Source organism: Amborella trichopoda, chromosome 2, assembly GCF_054954075.1.
Source record: "Amborella trichopoda isolate Santa Cruz 75 chromosome 2, AtrichopodaSantaCruz75HAP2 v2.0, whole genome shotgun sequence".
NCBI lineage: Eukaryota > Viridiplantae > Streptophyta > Magnoliopsida > Amborellales > Amborellaceae > Amborella > Amborella trichopoda.
Window position 1 is genome coordinate 12,008,956 of NC_142337.1, and position 26,392 is coordinate 12,035,347.

The window sequence follows — 26,392 nt, forward strand, 5'->3', positions numbered from 1 at the left end:
TTAAGAATTCACCAAATAACCTGTTTAGCCAAATTACTTCTTTAGATGCATGAGTAAGTGACATATACTCAGCCTCTATAGAAGACAAAGGCACGACAGACTGCAACCTTAATAACCAACTAACTGCACCATCTCCTAAAGAAAAACATATTTGGTAGTAGACTTTCTTTTATCCAAGTCACTTGCAAAATCTGCATCAACATAACCAGTGACTTTCAAATCCATTCCACTGTAACAAATAACAGTATTGCATATTCCCTTCAAATACCAAATGATCCACTTCACAGTAGTCTAGTGATCACGACCAGGATTTGCCATATAATTTGCTCATAACTCCCACTGCTTGTGTTATGTTAGGTTTGATACTGATCATAGCAAACATGATGCTCCTTATTACTGATGAATACGGTACTCGAGACATATGTCTCTTCTCTTCTTTGGTGTTAGGATATTGTTTCAAAGACAACTTCATATGCACATGAAATAGGGTATTAACTGATTTGACATTTTGCATATTAGAGCGTCGCAGAACCTTCTCCATATAACTTTTTTGAGTTAACTAGATTTTCCTGTCTCTAAGTACACTCATCCCAATAATTCAATTAACGGCTCCCAAGTCTTTCATCTTAAATTCCCTAGTCAACTAAGCTTTAAGCGTTGCAATATTCTTTTTGTTTAGTCTTGCAACAGTTATGTTATCGACATATAATAGCAAGATAATAATGCTTCTATCACTATATCCACAAAAATAGGCACAATGATCGGCTTCACATCTATGAAAATTCAAGCTCAATATGTTTATACCAACACCTCGGCGCATTTTTCAACCCATACAACGATTTCTTGAACCTACAAACCAAATTCTCTTTACCTTCATCAATACACCCTCAGGTTGGGTCGTATAAATTTCTTCTTTTAAGTTACCATGCAAAAATGCAATTTTTACATTAAAAAGTTCTAACTTTAAAGTAAAAACAACATCAATAACCAAAATAATTCCAATAAAGGATATGCACACAACATGGAGAAAAAATCTCATCAAAATTAATACCGAATTTCTAAGCATAGCATTTCACAACCAATCGAGCTCTGTACCTTTCAACAGTATCATCAAGTCCTTTCTTTTTTTTGAAGGCCCACCAACAACTAATTGCCTTTCGCTTCTCTTGTAATTCGACGAGATCTCATGTTTTATTTTTTTGCAGGGCTTCAATTTCTTATCCCATAGATGCTCTCTATTGACTAGCGTCATCGACCTCACATGCCTCACGATAAGAAATTATCTCATGCTCCTCTGTTAGGCAAGCATAGGATAAGACATAGTCGTTAAGCCTCACATGAGTCTTTTTAGGCCGATCAGATCTTTTTAATTCAATATCACCTAAATATCCTTCAAGCTCTTGTACAATTTTGGTTTCTTGATCCTAACCACTATCTCGCTGGTTCTCATGGGTGCATTCACCTCAATGATTTTGGTAGAAGACATCTTTTTTTTTTTGCATGGAATTTTCATTGAAAATAACTTCTCGGCTAACTATAACTTTATGGTAAGTAGGATCCCACAATCTGTACCTATTTGTACCATCAACATAGCAAAAAAACACACTTCTTAGATTTTTCATCCAACTTAATTTTTTTTTCTTGTTTGGAATCAAAGAATATGCATCACAACAAAAAACACAAAGGAAAGAATTATCAACTGGTTTACCTATCCAAACCTCTTTGTAGTCAATAGCAGAACTGAGAGACCTATTAATTAGGAAACAAACTGTACAAATTGCTCCTGCCCAGAAACATTGCTCTAACCCGACAACACTCAACATACACTTAGAGCGCTCCTTAATTGTACTCAACATCCTCTCAACAACACCATTTTGCTAAGGTGTTTTAGGAACTGTCAACTGCCTAGCAATACTATGCTCACTATAAAAACTACTAAATTCACTTGAACACATTGTTTTCTCATTATTAGTTATTATACATTTGATGCTGTTACCTTTTTTACTTTCTACCTCGGTTTTATATTTTTGAAAACAACTGAAGATATCTGATTTATTTTTCAGCATATAAACTTAGACTTTTCTTGAAAAATTATCAATAAAAGTGACAAAATATGCAGTACCCCCATAAAAATAACAAGTGATTCCCATGTGTTTGAATAAATCAATTCAAAAAAATCCATATTTTTTGCAGTGGATAAAGCAAAATGCAATTTGTTCAGCTTTCCAAATAAGTATGACTCACATAAATCTAAATTAAAAGATTAGGAAGAAGATTTTTATCGAGAAGTACCTTGAGTCCACGTTCACTTTTATGACCCAAATGTGCATGTCATGTCATGATGAAGTCAACTTCTGTAATATCAATATCTCTCAATACTGTTTCTGCAACAAGTCTGTACAAATTGCATGCTAACTCTCATTTTACAACTACTAGTGCTGCTTTTGAAATTGTAAGACATTTTTTTTCACCTGTAATTTTGAAACATTGCTTATCAAATTTTTCCAAGGATAAGAGACTCCTTTTAAGACCCGAAACATATCTGACACTCAAGATGTTGCATATGCCTCTATTGAATGTCTTGATTCTCATATTTCTAACTTTCACTATTTTACACGAGTCATTATTTCCTATGTCAACAATACATCCATCATATGGTTGGTACACATAGAAACAATCCCTATGTGGAGTCATGTGAAATGATGCACCTGAATCAAGTAGCCAATACTGCAAAACTTACTCCCTATCGACGGACAAAACTTCCCCATCTTCAAAAAACTCAATTTCTTTTACTAGATTTGTTTGATTTTCACTTGAACTAGGTTTTTCATTAGAACCAGATTTAGGGGTTTCTTAGTTCTCTTTTTGTGCCTTACAATCTTTCTTCACATGACCTAACTTTCCGCAGCTCCGAGACTTCATTTTTTTATGCTTTCTTGATTTGGATCTTGACTAATCTCTACCCGTAGTTCTCTCCATTGATTTTCTCCTTGCTACAAACACATTTCCAGAGGAATCCTTGCCAGACTTTTGCCTAAACTCATCTGTCAGAAACGCTGAAACAATAGAATCAAATTCAAAAGATTTTGTACTACTAAGATTCATGACTAATCCATCCCATGATTCCGACATAGAACAAAGTAAAATAACAATTGTTTTTTTCATCAATTTTTGCATCCATTGACATCAACTTGCTAATCAAGGTATTAAACTCATTTAAGTCCTTGCAAAGATGCATCATCACTCATTTTGAGATTGTAAAGTTTTCGACGAGGAAAAATTCATGAGTATTTTTCAGCTTGTGTTATAAATCTTTCACAATAGTTTCTGATGAGATATTGAATAAGACAGACTCATCAAGTGCCAAGAAAATATATGCCTTGACCAATTCATTATTCTCATCAAATTCCTCATCATCCTTTTTTTTTAGTTCTGCCTCTTAAAGCCACTACACAACCATCTTTCGCTAACACCACATACATATTTAATTTTCAGGTTGAAAACTCCGAACTGTCAAATTTTAGAATTTCATATCTAGTTGAACTTCTTCCAGCCGTCTTCAAAGATCTGAGATCTGCCAAAACCTTATGCTTAACAAGGATCTAGATACCCTAAAGCTCTGATACCAATTGTAGAGGATAAAGACCGCGATTTGACAAAAATAAGAGAAATAAAAATAGTGTAGACAAATAAAAGAAGAGAGAAACAAAGATTTATGTGGTTAAGCAAGTTGCCTACATCCACAATGCAGCAAAGTTCTCTTCCACTAATCAACAAAACATCGTGCACTTACGGAGAATACAAGGGATTACAAGCTCTCTATCAAGCCCTAAAATAATATTTTTATCTCTTTAGAACACCTACTCAAGGACTAAAGAACTAACCATTATCTTTATTTTGCATCTCTTAATTTTTTTATATTTTGCTCTCTACACAAGACAACTTATATAAAGAGGCCAAGAGACTCACTTGACCCATCTTTACCCATTCCTAATTCCCATAGATTTTCCACATCTAGTAGGATTAGAAAAAGTCCACTAATAGAAGTCACTGAACTCTTCTTATTGCCGCTTGGAATCAAATCCCATAAAAGTAGGATCTCATATCCTATGTTGATAGGAGACTAGAAAATTAGAAATAAGATATGACCCAAAGGGAATCACGTAGATCCCAAATTAATAGGGATCAACCTACCTTAAACATGGCTTCACCGTATATTTCCAACAATAGTCTTTTTATTTTGACCTAGTAGTGCCAATACACGTCTAGATATTTTATAATTGGTATTAGAAATATTTTTATGAATTTTGTGTTTTTAGAATTTTAATTTGTTTTTGCTATAAAATTCCTCAAAAGGGTATTTTCAAAATTTTGAAAATAAGCAAGGGCACATGTAGAGCCCCTGGATCGAGCCCCACAACCCATAAATGGGGCGTGGGGCCCATAAAGCCACATGTCACCCATAGGTTGCACACCCCACTCCTTGATTTAAAAGTTTGCTTTGAATTAAGTTATATACATAATCTTTTTAAATAATAGAATTTTTTTAAAAAAGATTATATATCCTTATTTTGTTGAAGTTAGTTTTGACAAAATAATGTTATATTTGACTTCTTACAATTTTGAAAGAGATATTAGGAAGTTCTAAAAGGGTTTTAAATTGATCTATTCCTAAGTGAACTAGAAATGGATATTGGTCAAATATTAAAGGGATGGTATTCTTAATATGCCTCCTTAAATCATGATAGTTGATTTTTGAGATAGATGACTCAGATCTATTTCTTTTTCACCTCACAGATTTCCTTAATTCCTATTTATCAAATTGACTCATAATTTGATAGGTATACTTAAGGGAGTGTTGAGACCTATCTAAGGAGGTGAACTCCCTTCTCATTGAACACACAAATGAAGCCTCACTCTCTCCTCTTGTTTCTCTCACCTCCACACCCCTAGAGTTCTCTCTCTCATCTTTAACAATCATCTCTCTCTCACCCCTAGAGTTCTCTCTCATCCCTAACAATTCTCTCTCTCTCTCCAAAGTGTGACGCCCCCATAAGAAATAAAATAGAGGTGGCACGCCAATTTAAAGATAAAAGAGGGGTAGGCTCAACCTAAGAGGGTTTATGCCAATGTGTAATGACCTGCCTTGCGTGCAAGGGATGCCGTCGTGCGTGTAAGAGTATGTCGCCATGCGTATAAGGGATAAGCCGTTGTGCGTGTTGCTGCCGTGAGCGTTGCAGCCAAGGAGGAAATTGTCGTGCGCGTCTTCGTCATGCGTTACTGCCGTGAGCGTTGTTGCCAAGGAGGAAGCCGCCGCACATTGCCGCCGTGTGTGTCACCGACGTGCGCATCACCGGCATGCGTGTCACCGACGTGCGTGTTACCGGCGTACGCGACACCGGCGTGCGCGACATTGCCGAGAGTGAATGGCAGTCCAGGGAACTTCTATGCTTGCTCTTTCATGAGTGCCATGTGGTACATGTGTACCACTTGTACACCACTGAATGCCACATGTCTGCCACGTGTATGCCATAGGATGATACTTTTGTGCCTTTGCATGCCACCTACCTACTGCCTCCCCCTCTTTGCTTATAAGTACCTCCCTTCACACCCCTCTCAAGAGTTTTTGCTCTCTCTCTCTCACCCATGACCTCTTTCTCCACAGACTTAGAACCTCAAGCTTGAAGCCATCTTTGGAAGCTTGGTTTGTGTGGGGGAAACTTGGAGTCTTTTGATGCATTTAAGTGGGTTTAGCTATCATGTCTTCATGTTTTTAGTTAATACATGCTTTCTTAGTCTATCAAATTATAAGGTTTAAGCATGATTTTGGATGAAACTTTGAACATGAATATGGCTTGAATGCTCTTGCAATCTTGCTGGAATGTATTTTTTTTTCCATAATTGTGACTCCAATTTGAGTAATTGTTTGAGCACTGAAATTATTTCTGTTGATTATGAAATTTTGTGGGGAAATACCATTTTGAGTTTAATTTAAGAGAGAAAAGACCAAATATCAATATCTCTTTTGATTGGAAAGTTATGAGCCATTTGCTAGAATATGCCAGAATTGTGAAAAGAAATTTCAGGAACATTATATGTTTTTATGTAAGATTGTTCACTGACCAAATCATATTAGAATGAGTACTTTTGAATGAAATATGTGTGAGTATACTTTAAATATTATTTTGGAATTAAAACAAAATTCCCTATGATTTGGAAATTATGCCCTTTTTCTATGAAGATGTTATATTGTGAATACAAGAGCTTTTCCAGAACTGTTACATGTTTTTGTGTAAGATTGTTCACTGACCAAATCATGTCAGAATGAGCTCAAACCACTTCTAAATGAAATATGTATGAATCTATTTAAAAAATAGTCCGAGAAAAGCATGATCAATTTTTCTGTGATTGAAAAGTTATGTTCATCTTTCTACAAGGATAACACACTGGATTTTCTGCTGAATTTTCCAGAACTATCACATATCTTATATAGCATTGTTTATTGATCAAAATGTCTCAGAATGAGACCAAAAAACCTCTAAAAGAAATATGAATGAGTCTATTTTCAAAATATATTTGGAACCATGACAAAATTCCCTATGGATTGGGAGTTATACTTATTTTTCTATGAGACTATCACACTGAAATTTCTGCTTTGCTATGAAATAGTGAATGCTTATGAATTTATTGAATGTACATGATTGTAATAAGACATGCCTATGATTTATTGAATGTGCATGGTTGTAATAAGACATGCCTATGAGTTATTGAATGTGTATGGTTGTAATAAGAAATGCCTATGAATTATTGAATGTGAATGGTTGTAATAAGACATGCCTACGAATTATTGAATGTGCATGGTTGTATTAAGATATGCCACAAGAGTGATATGAACCACTATGAAATGGGCTATCCATTGATAATGTGTTATAATATGATAAGAATGTGATATGATGTATTATGCAACGGGTCATCCGTTGGTAGTACAATGTGATATGATGAAGTTATGCCGGCAGTTGAGATCTTTCCCTGACTCTCGATGATTGAAAGGGAGTTAGGATGTGAGTCATATGGGTGGGTCGTGCCCCCCATATATGTATAAATGACACTACGCAATGAGTCCTCTATTGGTAGTGTAATGCCCTAAGCAATAGGACTTGGCTTGGCTTGATTGATAGGGCTTCTATTTTGAGAATATGTGATATGAAGATTGCATGCAGTCATTATATACTTGCCTGAATTATTGATCTCCTATTTCAATGAAAATATTTGATAAACTGTTAGCTCATGTGATACCTCATATATGCTTTCTGCTTGCTCCACCAATAAAGAAATTTCTCACGACTTGTTGAACTGTGATGCATGACTCTATATTGTATAACCTACATGAATTCTGGGGACATTTATGAGTAACTGTGTATAGGCAGGAATGCATGGTGCTTTGATCTACTTATTGGGCTTCATAGCTTATCCCTTTGACTTTCTTCAATGTAGAGTGATAACTCGTGGTTTGAGGATGGACAGTTGGGTGATCAAGGCTGACGATTGAAACCCCGAGCTTGGCGAGGAAGCTTCTTTGATTGTAGGTTTAGATGGCAGCTTGGCCATATAGTTGTTTTGTTTTGATAATATGTAACCGTTGTTAAGCCTTTAGTGCCTTGGACATATTTGTCATAATTTTGGAGCTCTTGTATATATTTTGGTTTTAGTTGCCCATCTTTTGTTGATTGTGTTTGGAATTTTGTTTTCTTTCGTGGTTTGTTTTGATTCATTCTTTTCAAAAGCGTTTAGCGCACTCGCTCCTGAGTGGCATTAGCTACCTTTGGTCGCAGTCCCGCACCCTGGGGCCCTCCGACAAGTATGATAGGGGTCAGGAAGTTGGGTTGTGACACAATGTTATTAGAGTCACTTTGCTTCGGCCGAAGAAGCTGAAGTTTTTGGATTTTTGACCTAGACTGAAGTGAAGCGAAGCTCCAAATCATAAGCTTCGACCTTTTTTGGGCTACTTCAATTTGATTCGGCCTTAGTGGAAGATTGGTTTTTATTATTGGATTTTGTTTATTTATTTTAGCAGTAGAAGGAACGGTCATAGCTTATATTTATGGTTTTAATTTTTGTTTATAATAGTATTTTGTAACACTTGTAAGTGGAATTCATATTCACTAATAAAGAGAAGAATTCCACATAGCCATATCTTTTGGTTGGAAACCTTCTTTTCCTTATACTATGCACACAAAATGAAACTTATGTTCTCCATTATTTCAATGTGACTTGTTTAATTAGTCGTACATAATTAAAGGCCTAGTTTTACACTAAAGGCTCTGGTAAATCTTCTTTATGTGAAGAGACATGACAACAACAATAGATATAACAACCAGATATTAAGATCTGTTAGTGTCTAAGTGTCTAATTGTATGTTATACGTATATAGAAATTGTATCCTATAGTTTTAACAAGTATTGGTTGTACCCTCTATATAAATCCACAATTATATTGCAATCTTATTCATTCACCTGGTCTCTTTTTGATCTGCTTCTCTAAGCACCTCGGCCCATGCTTTACTCCTTTTTTGAGAAAGATTATTTCTCACATGGTATCAGAGCCTGGTTCTCTACTCTCAATCTCACTGGTCTCTCTTTGATTTGCTTCTCAGTAAGCACCTCGGCTCAGAAGTCTTTGTCATCGGTGCTTTGCTCCTTTTCTAGTCTCTCAGAAACACGACATTCTCTCTCTCTCTCTCTAAAACAGGTACTCTTCTATTTCGGTCTCTATAATCTCACCTTTTTTTCTTCTCTTTATTTTCTCTCTATCTCTAAATCTCTATCATCCTTATCTCTTAATCTCTGTTTAAAACCTCAAAGACCTCCTCTAAATCTCTTTACTCTCTCTCTCTCTCGGTCTCCCTCTAATATCTCTCAGACCTCTCTAATCTCTCTCTCTCTCTCTACTCTTTCTCTGATATCTCTAAATCTTTGTCATTCATATTTCTTAGTTTTTATTTTTCAAACCTCAAAGATCTCTTCTAAATCTCTCTACCCTCTCTCGATCTCCCTCTAATCTCTCTCAAACCCTCTCGGTCTCTATTTTCAAACCTCAAGGATCTCTCTCAAAGATTTCCTCCAATCTCAATCTCTCTTTTAAAAGATCCCCTCTGATCTCTTTCTCATAACCTCTCGATCTCCCTCTTATCTCTCTTAAAGATCTCCTCTAAAATCTCTCTCAAAGATCTCCTCTAATCTTTCTCATTCATTTTTCTCTTTCTCTAATATATCTCTCAAAATCTCTCGATCTCTCTCTTACCCACACACCACCCCCAAATCTAAATCTCTCTCTCTACCCCCAAATCTTTCTCTCTAAGAGATTTTCTCTCTCTCTACGAGACTTGGGATAGGGCTGCCGCTCTCTCAAGTGCTGCTACCTGGTGGGCTAGGACTCCTTTGTTTATCAAGAGGAGGCATCTGCTGCTTTCTGTTCTTTATTAGATTCTCCTCGGTGCGAGGGCTGTTGTTGTACTTGGGGATCCGAGATTGGTCCTCTCTCTCAAGGTTGCGTAGAGACCCCTCTTGAAGGTGATTGTGAGCTCTTCAGGGAACATACTATCCTATCGCTCTCTTTAAGATCTCTGTTATTTCATTGACCTCTCTCTCTCTCTCATTCATTTCCCTTCAAATGGAAAAATTTGAGTCATTTCCAGCTTGTACCCATTAAACTCAATGACACCAACTACACTTTTGGGGCCTCATTTTATGCGGAATGTTATTTATAAAAAAGGCTTCATCGGATACATAGATGAGACCTAGAAGAAACCTGCTGAGCCAGGAAAAATAGAAAAATGAGGCATAAATAATGTTCGAATTATATCATAACTCATCTGAAAGTAATATAGGGATCAATATAAGCACTTTCAAAACTACTCGAGAAGAATAGAAATTTTTTGAGAAATTTTATAATTAGACTAATTTGGCACGAAAGTACCAGTTAGTACAGGAACTTCGCTCCCTCAAACAGGGAGAACAGTTAATTCAGGATTTTTACTCTTTCATGAAGACACATTGGGATGCTTTAACACTTATGGAACCTGCGATTGAAGATGGTTTTAGCGCAAAGAGGAATTTCAAATTATTAAATTTTTAATGGTACTCCGTCCAGAGTTTGAGAGTGTCAGAAATGGCCTGGTCCACAAAAGCTCTCTCCCCACTCTGAATCAAGATCTTTCTGAGCTTATTACAGAAGATTAAATCTCTTAATTCAGGATTTAAAGGAGAAACAGTTTTTGTGGCAATCCAACCTTAGAGATCAAATGTGCAACTACAATAGATATGACAACCGGATATTGAGATATGTCAGTGTTTAATTGTGTGCTATACCTATATAGAAATTGTATCCTATAGTTTTAGCAAGTATTGGTTGTACCCTCTCTATAAATCCATTATTGTATTGTAATCTTATTCATTCATTAAAAATACAAAGAAATATTATTTCTTTAATTGATAATAAATAATTGTTTGGAAAATAACATTAAAAGGCACAAATCATACTATAAATTAATAAAGGGATCAAAAAATCTTATTTTATACAGTAGGGCATTTTTTTTAGTTTCATTTGATAAAGGTACCTCCTTAAAAATTTGTTTTACCAAATTCCATATATTCATGATTGGGTACATGAGAAATTAGAGGTGTTGTGTTTTGACAAATCGGCACAACTTAAGCAACCCAATTTATGAAAATATCTCTATTTGTTCAATGCCGGGAATACAACTCTTAAATATAAAAAATAAATTTACTTTCTTATTGCCAAATCTAAACCAAGGGTATTTTAGTTATTCGACAGTTGCATTTTTCCAATCCTAAGTAATCATTGTATTTTTGTAATTAGCTTGAGCCACTTAGGTAAGCCAAATTACTAGTACTCCTGTTTTTCTTTGGGTGAGTTAGTCGGGAGAGGGCCCCTATCCTTGAATTGAGCCTATGAATTGTGCTTAAGATGTAGCGTTGCAAATCGTCGAGTACTAACTAATTAAGGCTGAGCTCTTTTCCTAAATTACTAGTGCTCTTGATTATTCAAGATTCCAAAACTCAAATAGAAATAATTTGGGAACTTTTGATTAGGTGGTTTTGAAGTCCGAACTATTAGTTTTGGACCATTTGATTCCTTAGGATGTGAGGTTAGAACTATATGTGTCCATTTTGATTCCTTATATTAAGTTTGTTCCGGAGAACTTTGTTTCCTTACATTGAGCTATTGAGAAGTTATGGTTCTAAACTGCTTTGTCTTTAGGAAAATTGTTTCATGCAGGTTGGACTGCATTTCTATGATATGAGGTCCCAAGGTATGAAGCATCTATCTTAAATATGATTCATTTAAAAATAATTGAAACTAATGGTCCAAAAGTTTTATTTATAAAATCATTATTTTTATTTCTTAAATTTTTTATTTTTTTTTATATTCATGATCTCCATGTTAGAGGTTGCATGTCCTTAAAATCTGGGTCCGAAAATCCATCTAAAAAATAGATTTTTAATAGTCGACTCATTTCTAAATGGACTCATAGAAACCATGTCCGTCTTTATAATGAGCAGTCTTGAAATATGAGTTCCAAACCGCTTTAATTTCTTAGAATAAATAATTTAAAACTAATAGTTTCGAACAATTTTGATTCAACAAAACTAATTAGTTCCAAACCAAGGTATTTAAAGAAGGGAAAAGTTTATATAGAACCTAGGCTCTAAACAATCAAATTAGATCCTACCTCAAAAATTTAAATAGAAGAGGTTGTTTTGATGCCCAAATATCCTCAAATTGATCATCTCGACATCAAGATGCATGGACTTGAGAAAAAAATGGATATCAAGTTTTGGAAATAGTGCATCTTGTAAGGTATTTTTGGATCGTCAATTTTTAAGTTATTCAAGTTTTCATAGATCTGCTCGATCAGTACTATTTTAGAAGCTTTAAATTTTATAATTGAAGATAAAAAATATATTTTAAGACTAATCAAATATTTCCACTATTGAAACCACACTATTTGAATGTGGGCTCTAATTTGATTATTTAGAGTCTCGGCGAAAGGGTGCGGTTTATCAAATTAGAGCCTACCTTAAAATATATTTTCATCTTTATTTATAAAGTTTAAAGCTTCAAAAATAGTGTAGATGGACAGATCTATGAAAACTTGAAAATCTAAAAAATTGACGGTCCAAATATGCGTTACAAAATATACTATTTCCAAAACTTGAAATCCATTTTTTTCTTATGTCAATGCATCTTGACATCGAGATGATCAATTTGAAGATATTTGGGCACCAAAATAGCCTCTTCGAGTAAACTTTTTGAGATAGGCCCTAATTTGATTGTTTAGAGCCTCGGCTCTATATAAACTTTTCCCTTAAAGAAATTAAAAATAAAAGACACGAGGATAAAATCTAGACACAACTGCATTTTTCAAAGTGCGGTTAATTACAAGCACTACTAGCGTACATTGATTGCCTTTTGTTCTTTATCTTTTCATTTGGGCCAGGGGCATTTTTGGGACTTTTCGCTGCCATTTTTCCCGCTTGTTGATTTGATTCAAAGTTAAAAAGTTACTGTTTTTGTAACGTTACCTTCGGCCGAGTATAACGGTAACGTACACTTTCAATCTCTCTCTCTCTAGATTTAAAATTTCTCCCTCACAACAGAGTCAATTTTAAATCTGTGCAACTTCAAATCATCTCTCTCTGCGAACCAATTTCTTTCTCTCAGTGACTTCAAATCCTCTCTCTTGCAGTAAATTCATTTCTCTCTTTGTAACTTAAAATCATCTATCTGTGCCTTCAAATTCTCTCTCATCAGTGACTTCAAATCCACTCTCTTGCAGTAAATTCATTTCTCTCTCCTGTCTCCCTCCAAAACATAGAAATGGAAGAACCAGCGCCATCCTCTCCTCCTCCAGAACCAACTTTCAGGGACATCACAAACCTAAAACTCCAACCCCAACCCCCAACTCAACCTCAACCTCAACCTCAACCTCAGACCCAAACCCTAACCCCAAAACTCCCCTTCTCCACTCCATTCCTCTTCCGTTCCTCCACACCCTTTCAAACCCCTTCGTCCACATTACATCGACGCAATTCCACCATTTCCACAACCTCTAAACAGCATGGCTCTCGCTCCAAAGCCATTCGCCTACTCAAAGCTTTTGAGATTGAGCAATCACAGTCTTCACGAAAAGTTCAGATCCAAAAGGAGAAAAGCCTCAAATCCATGGAAGATGCTCTGAAACCATGGCTTAATTTCTTGTTTGAAAACCCTAGTTCTTGTGGTTGTAAAATAATCGAAATGGCCCCTGACCAGGAGCCACAGAGCTCGGCCCGAGAACATGGAGGGAAGAGAGAGGGTGTTGCGATAAGAGGCGCAATGAGGAGCCCTAAGCGACAGAGGGCGAAGTCATGGAGGGCAACACCTTCTGATTCAAATGATGGGGGGTTCATGTCGATTTTGCAGGTTTCGCTGAAGGATGTTTGTAGTTTTATTGATTTGAAGCAGAGGATGGGGTTGTATCTCAACCCTAGTAACTGCAATGAGGTGCTTTCCATGATGAGCCAGGTTGCCAAGGTATGATTTGGGTTCTAGTTCACGACTTGTTGTGAAAGATAGATAATGGAAGTTCTTGATTTGATCTGATTCTGGGTTCCTCATTATTTAGAGCATTATAGGGTTTGATGTTTCAACCGGGCTTTCCTGTAATGAATTTTATGCTTATTAATTGTTGGGTAAATGATGGAAGTGTAGGTTTGCTTATATGATGGGTTTCTATTGATTTGGTAATGATGGTTTGGAATTGGATATGGGGCTTGATAACTATGGGTTTTATGTTTATATTTTGCAATTATTTGGTAGATAATGGAAGATATGGGTTGGGGCCTGTCTGGCAAGTGATTTGTGAATTTATGGTTTCCATATTTTATTCTCTAATTATAAGGTAGTTAATGGAAGATCAGGTATAATTTGGTTTTGTGGTTTTTACTTCAATAAAATTTTGTGGGTTTTGATATTTTTATTTTGTGAGTGTGTTTAGTACCTGTTTTCATTTAATTGTTCTATTTGGTAGTTCCTTTTTTTAACATGGAGGAATGTTCAATTATTTGGTGGATGTTTTATTTTGAAAGAAAAATAAAATATATAATTTACTCCATGCTTAAGAAGCATTCGTTGTGTGGAAGCATTTTTGCCTTCGAATTGATGAACACATTTATTTTGACATCTCTGTCTCTCTTGCATTGTCTCCTCTGCTCATCTCAGGGGTTTATAATTGGTCTTTTGCCAACCAATCACCTAAAATGTACTCTTTTTGCATTCTAGCATTGTATTGATTGTCATAATTTATTCATAGTTGTCAGGAAGTTCCTTAATTGATGCACCACAGACTAGAGATGCTATAAATCCGTAATAGATGAACTCTTGGTCTGGTGATTGAGACATTGGAGCCTGATGTCTATGGTTAGGATTTGAACCTGCTTAACCACCAAGGAAGTGGATCGCTGAATTTAGTGACAAATTTTATGTTTTAAATCATTTGGAGTTTCTTTGAAATCCCTGTTTTCAATGTTTATCGGCTTCTCCTTTTCTAGTTTGCCTTTAACACCCAGCGTGAAAATACTTCTCAATCTCCAATATATCGCCTCGTTATATTCTCAATGGCGATTGAGACATTGGAGCCTGATGTCTATGGTTTATGATTTGAATCTGCTTAACCACCAAGGGAGTGGATCACTGAAAGTGACAAATTTTATGTTTCAAATCCTTTGGAGCTTCTTTGAAATCCCTGTTTTCAAAGTTTATCAGCTTCTCCTTTTTTAGGTTGCCTTTAACACCCAGCCTGAAAATACTTCTCAATCTCCAATATATTGCCTCATTATATTACACACACACACACACACACACACCCACCCCCGCCAGAGATATACACATCATACACATTTTTGCATGAGTATGTAAGAAAATATGCTTGTATAAATTGTATGTGCATTTGTAGTTGTTACTGCCATGCAGGAACAATGTTCTTAGTAATTCCAATTGAAGTTTACCTTGTAATGCAGAGCATAGATGATGGGCGGTTAAAGATGAAAGATGATTGCCCAATAGTGACTGATGTGGCATTGAGGGAAAAGGCAACCCAAATCCTTCTGAACTACGATCCAACTTGGCTTCGTATTGGGTTACATATTGTTTTTGGTGGGGATTCCATTCTTCCTGGACAATCAATGGTGGAGAAAAGAGATGATTATCCTGATCAAGAAAAGCTTTTCTTAAAGATGCTTGTCATGAGACAGTTCTTCTCACACACTGCTCTTTCAAAAGCTTATGCCTACAACAAGTTGAGTTGCCTTTAACTTGCTGTAACGTGGGTTTGATCTTCTCAAATTGAACGAGAATGTTTTCTTATAACTTTCTGTTTTGCAGGTCAGTTGAGGGTAATTACAGGCCTGGTTATTTTGAAGCCCTAGGAAATATTGTTCTGAAGAGATTCTTGCTGTTTGTTCTTGTTCTCGATAAAGTCAAATGTCAGACTGCTCTTCCTGCTAGATATGGGATTGACAGTCTTGATGGTGGCTCTCCTTTGTTATTCTGCCACGATTCACTCATAAAATCAAGTAGACAAGTAATTATTGGTTAGTATTTTTGCAGGATTTACTTGTCATTCTGCTATAAAATGGAACTAATTATTTCCTGATATTTGTACCATCTGATACTTCAGAATTTTTATCGGATGCCATGCGTGGTGAAGGCGATCTACTTGGACACTTGACAGTTTTAGGGTACAAAGTGTCTTACCAGCAGGTTTCTGGGAAAGTGCTCTTATTTTCTTTTGGGATGTTCATGATCCATTCAATTTTGATTTCATACCATTTGCATTAAACAGTGCACATTTTTCTTAATCGTTTGTGGTTTCTTGAAATGGATTTCATGACTGTATTTTACTTTTGCTTCATACTAAAATACATTATTTTGCTGAATGCTTCAGGAAATGCTCTTCACATGATTGGTTATGCTTCTAATTCTTTCACTTTTGCAGCTTGCGCTTGCTGAATATGATTTCATGGTATCTGACTTGGTTGAAGATCTTCGAGATGGTGTGCGGCTTTGTAGAGCGATCCATCTCATGTTGTCTGATGCTTCCATTCTCATGGTTTGCTTCTTAATACTGGATGCCACTGAAGATATGGTTGTTTCCTCATATTTGTCTTCATTTAGGTCATACTTGGAGACATTTTGATTTCTATTTGTCAGTTAATTTATTGGCTTTTGTTCTTGGCAGAAAGTAGTAGTTCCTTGCGATAACCGTAAGAAGAAGATGCTTAACTGCGGTATTGCTCTTCAATATCTCAAGCAAGCTGGGGTGCCATTATGTGATGATGAAGGATATAGCATCATTGTCGAAGATGTTATGAATGGGGAGAAGGAACTATCAGTTAACTTGGTCTGGAACATGTTTGTTCATTTGCAGGTTCTCTTTCTTTGCGTTCTTAGGTTCTTGTTAACATCTCTATGTCATTCTTCTGAACATTGATACGTCTCTGAACCATGAAAGCTATATATTCTGTTGTATTTTCATTTATGCCTTTACTGTTTTGCTTTATTATATTGACAATTTGGTTTCCTCTTTCAAGGGTATGATGTTATATTGTGCATGAGTTTGAGTGGCAGTTATATCACTTCATTTAATTTGAGATTTCTTTGAAAATATGGTTTCAGTTTGCTCTTAGAAAATGCAGGATGTGGTGTATTCTCTTTTACTAAATTTTTTCTTTTTTGATAAAAGGAACTTAGTATTGACTCTTGAATACCATAGTTTATCCAGTGCAATCCAGGTTATGGTATCAAATGGGTTACGCAGTTTTGTGTGTTTAAATTCACCCATTGTTACAGTTTTCTTGATTGAGACCCAATTCTTGCCTAGAACGAATACTGCATTTATTCATGTATTGTCTTTGGTAGGTTTTAAACTTGAGACTCATGATTTGAAGAAATTGATTTACTGCATACATGAAAAGTGGTTATAATCTTTTATGATTGTTGGCTAATATTGGCCACTTTTGCAGTTGCCATTGCTTATCAAGAAGTCACAATTGTGTGAAGAAATATCTAAAGTGAAGGGGCCCATTTCGGTATGCATTCCACATTTCATTCTTTCACTTGATGAGCAATCTGTGGATTGCATATTTCTTTTTCTGTTCATGCCAGGGAAAGCGTAATGAATGGGTAGGACAACTGAATGTTTTGTTTTTGGGAGAATTGTTCCTACTTGCAATTTATGTAATATGTCCAAGCAGGAAAAAAGCGATTACTCAACTAAAATACTCAAGTAAAGATTGAAAATATGTGCTAAAAACAATGTTTAAAGGGGATGTGAATGAATATGAATGCACAAATACTAGTATGACATATGATGAATGGTGCATGATATATTAACTATTGGATATTGCAGAGTGTGCAATGGAATTGTTTTATTGTTTCATGAATTGTCCTATTCGAAATATTCTTTCATAAAATCACTTCACTTAAGTTTAAATGGTCTAATAAATTAATATGTAAATGTTTTACCCAAATATTTCAATAATATTTTAATAATTTGTTTTCAAGTATATTGTTTGTTTCTAATCAGCGTTTTATAAAAATTGGATCGGTGGGTTAAACCGGCCGCCATAAATTTGGGTCAAACCTGCCGAATCGGGCAGTCTGCTCATTTGACTCCTCCAATATCTTTTCTTTTAATCACTCCCTATATATATAGGGAAACGTTTATATAGAGCCAAGCTCTAAACAATCAAATTGGAGCCTACCACAAAATTTCACTAGAAGAGGTTGTTTTGATGCTCAAATATCTTAAAATTGATCATCTTGACATCAAGATGTATGGACATGAGAAAAAATAGATTTCAAGTTTTGAAAATAGTGTATTTTGTAACACATTTTTGGACCGTCAATTTTCAAGTTTTCATAGATCTGTTGATCTACACTAGTTTTGAAGCTTTAAACTTTATAAATAAAGATGAAAATATATTTTAAGGCTATCACAAAGATTTCCAGTATTGAAACCATATTTCTCGACACTATTTGATTGTTTAGAGCCTAGGCTCTATACAAACCTCACCCATCTATATATATATATATATATATAGGGAAAGTATGGGGTTAGTCCGCTCGCGCACCCCGTTGGGGTACGCCCAACGTTTATGATGAAGAGATAAAAAAGCGACGGTTTGGATCGAACCCCAAGAGGTCGACCTTTTTCTTAAAAAAAGAGTGCCTTTTTTAAAAAAGGCTGACCAACAGGACTCTGTACTGACGCGTACCGTAGCATTTTTAACACTCTGCCTCTCGCTCTCTCTTGCTCTTGGGATTTTCTCTCTCTCTCCTGGGTCTCTCTCCATTCTTCGTTCTTCCCAAAACAACCCTGACGCTCTCTCTCTCTGCCTCTCGCTCTCGTAAAAAGGGTAAAGCTCTCTCAAGGAAACACGCTCTCAGAAAACCTCTCGCTCTCTCAGGGAAAAGCTCGTTGCTCTCTCAGAAAACCTCTTGCTCTCTCAGGGAAACACGCTCTCAGAAAACCTCTCGCGTTCTCTGGGTAAAGTTCGCTGCTCTCTCAGAAAAGCTCGCTGAAATCTATAAAGATACTCTCTTTCCCTGTATTTGTCTGAGATTTGTAGAATGTTGCAAAACCCCCATCGCGCCAATGGAGCTCTAACCAACCATAGAGCCCTAATTTTCCCACCTCTTCCTTGTCTCTCTGAAACATGGGCACCTCTGAAACAGAAGATTGTGAGCAATCATCTCACTATGAAAGATTTTTCTAATAGGTTACTTTAGTGTGAAATCACCTCTGATTTTTTTCAGAATAGGTTATTTTAGTGTAATGTAGGTTTTTGTTCAAGAATAGGTTTTTGCTCAGAATATTTGTTTGTTAATTGATATTTATGTTGATTTTTCTTAGAATAGGTTTTTGTTCAGTAATAGTTTGTTGCTTATAATATTTGTTTGTTACTTGATATTATGCTGATTTTCTCAGAATAGGTTTTTGCTCTTATTTTTTTGTTAATTGATATTTATGCTGATTTTTGGAGGTTCAATAATAATTTTTTGCTCAAAATAGGATTTTGCTCAGAATATTTGTTTGTTAAAGGATAGGTTTTTTTGCTCAGAATAGGTTTTTTTCTCAGAACAGGTTTTTGTTCAAGAATAGGTTTTTGCTCAGAATATATGTTTGTCAATTGATATTTATGCTGATTTTTCTCAGAATAGGTTTTTGCTCTTATTTGTTTGTTAATTGATATTTATTCTGATATTTGGAGGTTCAATAAGTTGGGTAAGTTTAATTAACAAACTTATTATGAGAAAAATAAGAATATTCTTACCAAAAATCGGCATAAATATCAATTAACAAACCAATATTCTGGGCAAAAACCTATTCCTGAACAAAAACCTATTTTGAGAAAAATTAGCACAAGTATCAATTACAAATAAATATTCTTAGCAAAAACTTATTCTTGAGCAAAAACCTATTCTTCAACAAAAACCTACAACACACTAAAATAACCTATTTTGAGAAAAATCAGAGGTGATTTCACACTAAAATAACCTATTAGAAAAACCTTTCATAGTGAGATGATTGCTCTCAATCATCTGTTTCAGAGGTGCTCATGTTCAGAGAGACAAGGAAGAGGTGGGAAAATTAGGGCTCTGTGGTCGGTTAGAGCTCCATTGGAGCAATGGGGGTTTTACAACATTCTACAAATCTCAGACAAATACAGGGAGAGAGAGAGTACCTTCACAGATCTCAACGAGCGTTTTTGAAAAAGCAGCGCTCTTTTCCCTGAGAGCACTAGAAGTTTTCTGAGAGAGCGTTTCCCTGAGAGAGCGAGAGGTTTTCTGAGAGAGCAGCGAGCTTTTCCTTGAGAGCACGAGAGGTTTTCTGAAAGCGCGTTTCCCTGAGAGAGCTTTACCCTTTTTGCGAGATCGAGAGGCAGAGAGAGGGAGAGGCAGATAGAGAGAGAGAGAGCGTCCAGTTTTTTTGGGAAGAAGGAAGAATGGAGAGAGACCCAGGAGAGAGAGAAAATCCCAAGAGAGAGAGAGAGAGAGAGGCAGAGTGTCAGAAATGCTACGGTATACGTCACTACAACGTTCTGTTGGTCAGCGTTTTTTAAAAAAGGCACTCTTTTTTTAGGAAAAAGGTCGACCGCTTGGGTTACGATCCAAACCGTCGCTTTTTGAACTCTTCATCATAACCGTTAGGCGTACCCAACGGGGTGCGCAAGCGGGCTAAACCCATACTTTCCCATATATATATATATATATATATATATATGGGGAGTGATTACACGATGTCATTGCAATATCATGAAATGACACTTCTTAGGAACTTTGCATGGCTTTTGTATGACACGAAAAATTTCACACACCCTCTCTTCATCCTGATAGTCAATTGCCAAAAAAACAAAATTCAATTTGCACCCTTGATTTGGTCTAAATGAGTTTCTATCTAAAAGTGAATCTAGACCATCCATTTGGTGAAATTCAAGATCTAGTCCTTTACAAACTCAAATTCATTTTTTTCTTTTTTAACATTGTTCATCTAATGAGAATAAAACTCTCTAAAAGAATTTGAAAGGGGAAAAAAAATCCTTCTAAGGCCTGCAACTTAGCATCTTACAAAATGGATGCTTATGTTAATTGGGCTAAAAAACCACTTTCTAGGGTGTGTTTTCAATTTTTTTTTTTGTGATTTTTCATGGGAATGAAAATTGCATATATTAAAACAATGGGGTCAAACAAATGGGCTAACATGGTTTTTGAATATTTTTCATTGTACTACTATACAACTATTGCATGAAATGCTCCCCATATATATCATCAGGATTTAAAAAATTTCTCAAGTCTAAACAAGGTTTAGGATCCTCATTTCGTTCTAAAAATAATATTTTTATGACATTAAAACATTATTTAATATGATATGGGGTGCTTTAGTCCAAGTCCTGATTTAGTTAGGACTTGGACCAATCACCCACTTGTTCCAAATTGAACGAGGAAACCAGGCGGTCTGCCCTAGTTTTTACCAACTGATTTTTAAAATACTGCTCTCAATACCTTGAAACTTTATTGGTGTTTTCTTTAAAAGTTGTGCGGAATGTGAGGTCTTCTACCTTTGGTAGGGCTCCTTCGACTCTTGACAAAGCCATCCTCAACATGAGTATCAAGCTTTCCTCAATAGGGTGTCTTACAGTTTGAGCATCCTTATGGAAAGTTTATGCTTTGATTTCCAATGTTTGAATATCTGTCTCAATGTTAAATATAATAATAAGACCATTATCTAATTGGTACTAAAATCAAACCACCTTTTTGGTATGATTTAGGGTTTTAAACTCCATCAATGCGAATGGGAATCTTACAATTTGATCGGAACCTGTGAAGGGCCTATTAGGGTCCCAAAACTCCGATATTCCCAAGCTCTCTTTGGTTTTTATTTTCGATTATCTATTTAATTCCTTTGTTATTCGACCCTATGTGAACTTGTTGATTCTAGTGTTGTTTTCCAATTTGGACTGGCCCAACCGGTGATTGGTTTGTTAGGCTGACCTAGTTTTTAAACCTTGCTTGAATCTACATCCATATGTTGGTTGTCGTTCAATGATTGTAGGTTTATTTACTTGCAAAACTCACCACTTAGCAATTGATGCAGATATTTAAGAAGGAAAACAAAAAGTTAGCAAATTCTAAGCAAAGCACAATGGCAAGTTGAGGTGAACTAGGGTTTCCTCCCCAAACTGTAATTTGGGAGTAAAAGTTCCTTTTCATTTTTTGTCTTATCAAAGTCATGTGATTGGCCCTATTAAACCCCCATGGACCTCTTTTATACTTAATTGTGGCACAAAGGTCCATAATGCCCTTCACCAAAAAAGATTGACTAAATAGTCCTAATTTAAAACAAAATTTGTAGTGATAGTTTTACCTGTGATCATCATCATTGTAGATTCAGGATTCATAAAAAGTTTTGGCAAAGTTTTACGTTAGTTGCTAATAGTTTTATCCTTGATAAAACAAGTAATTCCATAAGTACTCTAGTTACTTTTCTAAACAACTCGTAAATCGTAAAAACAAAAAAAAGACCTAGACTCTCTAAAAAAACTTAAAAACCCTAAAAAGAGTCCCTAGAATTAATTTGTAATTAAACAAAAATTAAAATAAGAAAATGGATTGTATAGTATGAGACCATTTATCGTTTTAACAAGGAGGTTGCATTTGCTACTAGCCATTAGATGTCAAATTGGATGGCTTGGGGTGTATCATAGAGGTCGAGAATTGTTTTTCAACTTTGAGGCTAATCAATGATATACTCACAACCACTTGATTTGAGATTTGACGGACAAGAGTGATTGTGACCTACTTGTATTAAAAGTAAATAGTCTCTTTGTATATTTTTCCAAAGAAAAATTTGTCTTGCATAAGCAGTTATTTCCCCCTCAATTATTGTGTACTTTTTCAAGTGAGTTTGAGGTTTTATCGTGGCTATCCCCACCATGGAGTTGTGTTTACATTTGTTGCTTCTAAAACAATTCCTAAACTGATGCCATGAAATTATAAAGTTCTGTTATTTGGGTTACAACCGTATTTTAACTTTTGTATTACAAATATAATCGTAATAATAGTAGGAGAAAGATAAAAATTCCTATGGGCATAGTGCTACAGTAATTTGCCCACAGATCTCAAGCGTTCGATGCCATTGAAAGGTTGGGGTGCCTGTTAGAATATGAATTTTATTTTATTTTTTGGGAAAAAGACATAAACCGCCCCTCTCTAAAATTAAAATCCCAAATAACCACTTGGTGCTATAAATATCCAATGGAATCCTCAAAGTTAAACAAAAAAGGATGTTTAATGCCCTCCTTACCTTTTTCATTGCTCAAGTTACAGAATTTACCCTTCTTTTTTCTAAAAACCTCATCGTACACAATAAGTTTGTAATGTCTCCTTTAACCAGTGTTCAGAGAATCGACTTGGCCAAGGTACTCAGACCTTGACTGAGGCGAGTTACTCCGGCGAGTACTGAGCAACTCGCCTCACTGCAGTGCATTTTTTTGTTAAACGTAAAACAAAATCAATACTATATCCTGCCTAACTTCAACATAAGATGTAGAATGCTATATTGGTTGGGTTGTCTGCTTTTGTGCGCTTCGTTTCAAGAGGTCATGGGTTTGATTCCCATCATTGCTTTTTTTTTTTTGGGATTGTCTACAAAGAGACCATTTATCATTTGTACATGGAGGTTACAATCATTTCCAGCCATTAGATGTCAAATTGGATGGGTTCAGGTGAGTCACGAAGTCCAAGAATATTTTTTTTGGAACTTTGTGTCTATTGAATGACACACTTACAACCACCAATTTTGAAATCTAAGGAACAAGAATGATTGTGACCTCCATGTACAGAGGTCTAAAAGAGTAGGGTAAAGTTCCTAGGGGGAATCCGAACCCTATCTGTGTCGAAAAATATGCACATACACTATCCCAATAGTCATTCAAGCATTTACGATGTACAATTGATGTACAATTGACATATTTACTATTTAAAAATCGGTACAACCTACAGATAGGCGAGGCCGAGTAACTCGGTGGACTCGGTCGAGTCTTGATACACTGCTTTTAACTTGTGGAGTTCATGAAATGATAGAGAGATAAGTATTTAGGAAGGCTGCTAAAGAGAGAGAGGGAGGAAGAAGAGGTCCACGAATGAGGAAGAATGAGAAAGAGAAGGATAACTTTTCTAGGATTTAGGTAACAGGGTGATTAAGAAAAAAAGAAGGGTAAGGGTTAAACGTCTTGTTTTGTTTAACTTGGGGGGGTTCTATGGTATGTTTAAAGGATCAGATTTTTTGGGATTATAATTTTAGAGGGGATTTTACGTCTTCTCCCTTTTTTTTCACAAATCCCTTTAGCTTTAAGTTGATACTCAGAGGGTGTGTGAGCGTCACTTTGCGCACCAAAAAATATAGAAAATGATTGAAAAATAAAAATATCCCAAATGCTTATGAAGTTACTGCAGAGGTATTTTGGTCAATTTATTAATTTTAAAAGCTTTTTAGACGATGCACGAGGGTGAGGCGCATCCACCTTCAAAATTGCATGTCAATTGGATTTGTAAAAAGTAAAATAAGTTTCAAATAGTAACATGTAATCCTTGCCATCCATATTCAATTGGAGTGTTGGGACTCTTGGGAGCCTATGAGGAAGTACTGTAGCATTTTGCCCATAGGTCTTCCCAAGTATCTTCCATAGCAAAGGCTTGTTTGGATGATAATTAACTTTATGTAGATTATATTATCTTATCTAATAATACACTTTGCATAATCTTTTTTAGAAGTTTGATAGTACCTTATATTTATAATTAGATATGAAAATAAATTTTCAGGCCATCATAAATATTTTCGACACTAAAATGACATTTTTCAACACTATTTGAAGGTGTGCCTTATTTTGATTAGTTAGGGCCTCAGCCTTATACAAACCACACCCAAAAATAAAAATTTTTTCAAAAAATAAACTTATGTAAAACTGCCTAATACATCTATCTCGGATGACTTTATGATGGAGACCACCAAACAATAGGTACTTTCTTTTCAGGATTAATTTTATTGAAACAATGAATTGTTAGTGATGCGATTACCTATAAACAAGCCCTAATTGTATGTTAGACTTATGCGATTCCTCATCATCATCATCAAAGGCTTTTCTGAATCCTGGTCTGCCATTCTGCTGCATACCCCCAGTGAGGCCAAATGTTCCATATCTTTTCTCACTACTTCCAACTATGTCCTTTTGGAGCCTACCCCTTGCCCTTTGTAAGCCTTCCACATGAACTAACTCGCACCTCCTAACAGGTGCTGTAATGGATTTGCGGTGCACATAGCCATCTTACTTAAGTCTACTTTTTCTCATCTTATATCCTATTAGAGCCACACCTAAGTATTTAGAAGCATCTTTGAGGTGGAAGTTTGAAGATTGTGTAATCAAACTCAAGTAAGTGATTTTTTTATTGCTTTAGTAATTTGCATTATTTTTGAGATGTCTTCTTCGGGATCTAATAGGAGTGGTGATCCCGGTTGGAAAGATGGCTATAACTCAAATGCTAATGAAAACATTTGCATAAGATGCAAGTTTTGTAAAAAAAATACGAAAGGGGAAGAAACATCGTGCCGGTATCAGGGGGGATGTTGCCCCATAAGAATCCTAATGCTGTTAAAGAGGAAATAAAGAATTTTTTGAACATAGTGAAAATGAAAAAAGATGAGAGAATTGCCTCTACAGCAGAGATTAAGTTTGAGGTTCAGGTCAATTTTAATGATGATAATAGTGATAAGGAAAGGATTGAGGAGGGATGTCAAGAGGTTGAGCAATCCATTATTAGGGGAAAGGGGAAGGGAGTTATAATTGCTTATAGTTCTGGGACTAAGAAACCTCGGGTTAGAGGCCGTATGGACAGTTTTTTACCTTGGCTTGACGCTGAGGTTGCAGGAGAGAAAACAAAAAAGCAAACCACCATTGAAATAGAATAAAAAAGGAAGAGAGAGATAGAGCTGCGTATTATCTTGCTACATGGTTTTATGAGGTGGGCATTCGTTTCAATACCGCTCGCTTAAGCAACTTCTATGCTGCGATCGAGACAGCTGGCCAATTGGCCCTGGGATGAAATCCTCAACCCCATATGAGTTTTCAGAGCCTTTTTTTAAAAAAGGCAGTGAGTTCCACTAAAGAAGCTGTAGAACTTAAGAAGGATGCATGGACTCAGTATGGGGTTTCTATCATGACTGATGCTTGGAGTGATAGGAAGAGAAGAAGTCAGATAAATTTGCTTGTGAATTGTCCTGCAGGGACTATTTTTTTGAGGTCTATTGGTGCCTCTGATCATATCCATGATACCCATTACATATTTCAAGTGATAGAGAAGGAAATCAAGGAGGTTGGGGAGCATCTTGTTGTACAGGTTGTCACAGACAATGCTGCTCCTAATGTTGCTGTATCTAATTTGTTGCGCATAGCTTATCCTAGAATCTTTGGACACCATGTGTAGTACATTGTATAGACCTCATGCTTGAGGCTCTTGGCGGTTTAACTGCGATATCAGGTGCAGTGAAGAAGGCCAAGTTAGATATAATTTATATTAATAGCCACCATCTCACCCTCAACATGATGCGTACCTTTACAAAGAAGAAAGATTGTGAGGCATGGGGTCACGAGATTTGCGACCTGGTACTTATGTCTAGATAACATATATTCTAGGAGAGTGCAATTGAAGCAAATGTTTATCTCAGATGAGTGGAGAGCATGCAAATGGTCTGAGGATCAGGTTAAGAAGAAGG

At 35.9% G+C, this 26,392-nt stretch overlaps 1 protein-coding gene across 4 annotated transcripts in view; it reads left to right on the forward strand.

Annotated features, from left to right (window-relative positions):
* The first annotated feature begins 12,609 nt into the window (after window positions 1–12,609).
* Window positions 12,610–26,392, forward strand: part of LOC18448021 (binding / calmodulin binding protein) — a 30,783-nt gene continuing 17,000 nt past the window's right edge. For all 4 annotated transcript variants that reach the window (XR_016049167.1, XR_016049168.1, XM_088858012.1 and 1 more), the window contains exons 1-7: window positions 12,610–13,596; window positions 15,081–15,358; window positions 15,445–15,653; window positions 15,740–15,822; window positions 16,058–16,171; window positions 16,301–16,489; window positions 17,085–17,150. Coding sequence is in view for 2 of the 4 variants with exons in the window: in XM_088858012.1 (XP_088714138.1) it covers window positions 12,901–13,596; window positions 15,081–15,358; window positions 15,445–15,653; window positions 15,740–15,822; window positions 16,058–16,171; window positions 16,301–16,489; window positions 17,085–17,150 (1,635 nt within the window). In the remaining 2 variants the exon portion in view is untranslated. The remainder of the gene's footprint in view (window positions 13,597–15,080; window positions 15,359–15,444; window positions 15,654–15,739; window positions 15,823–16,057; window positions 16,172–16,300; window positions 16,490–17,084; window positions 17,151–26,392) is intronic.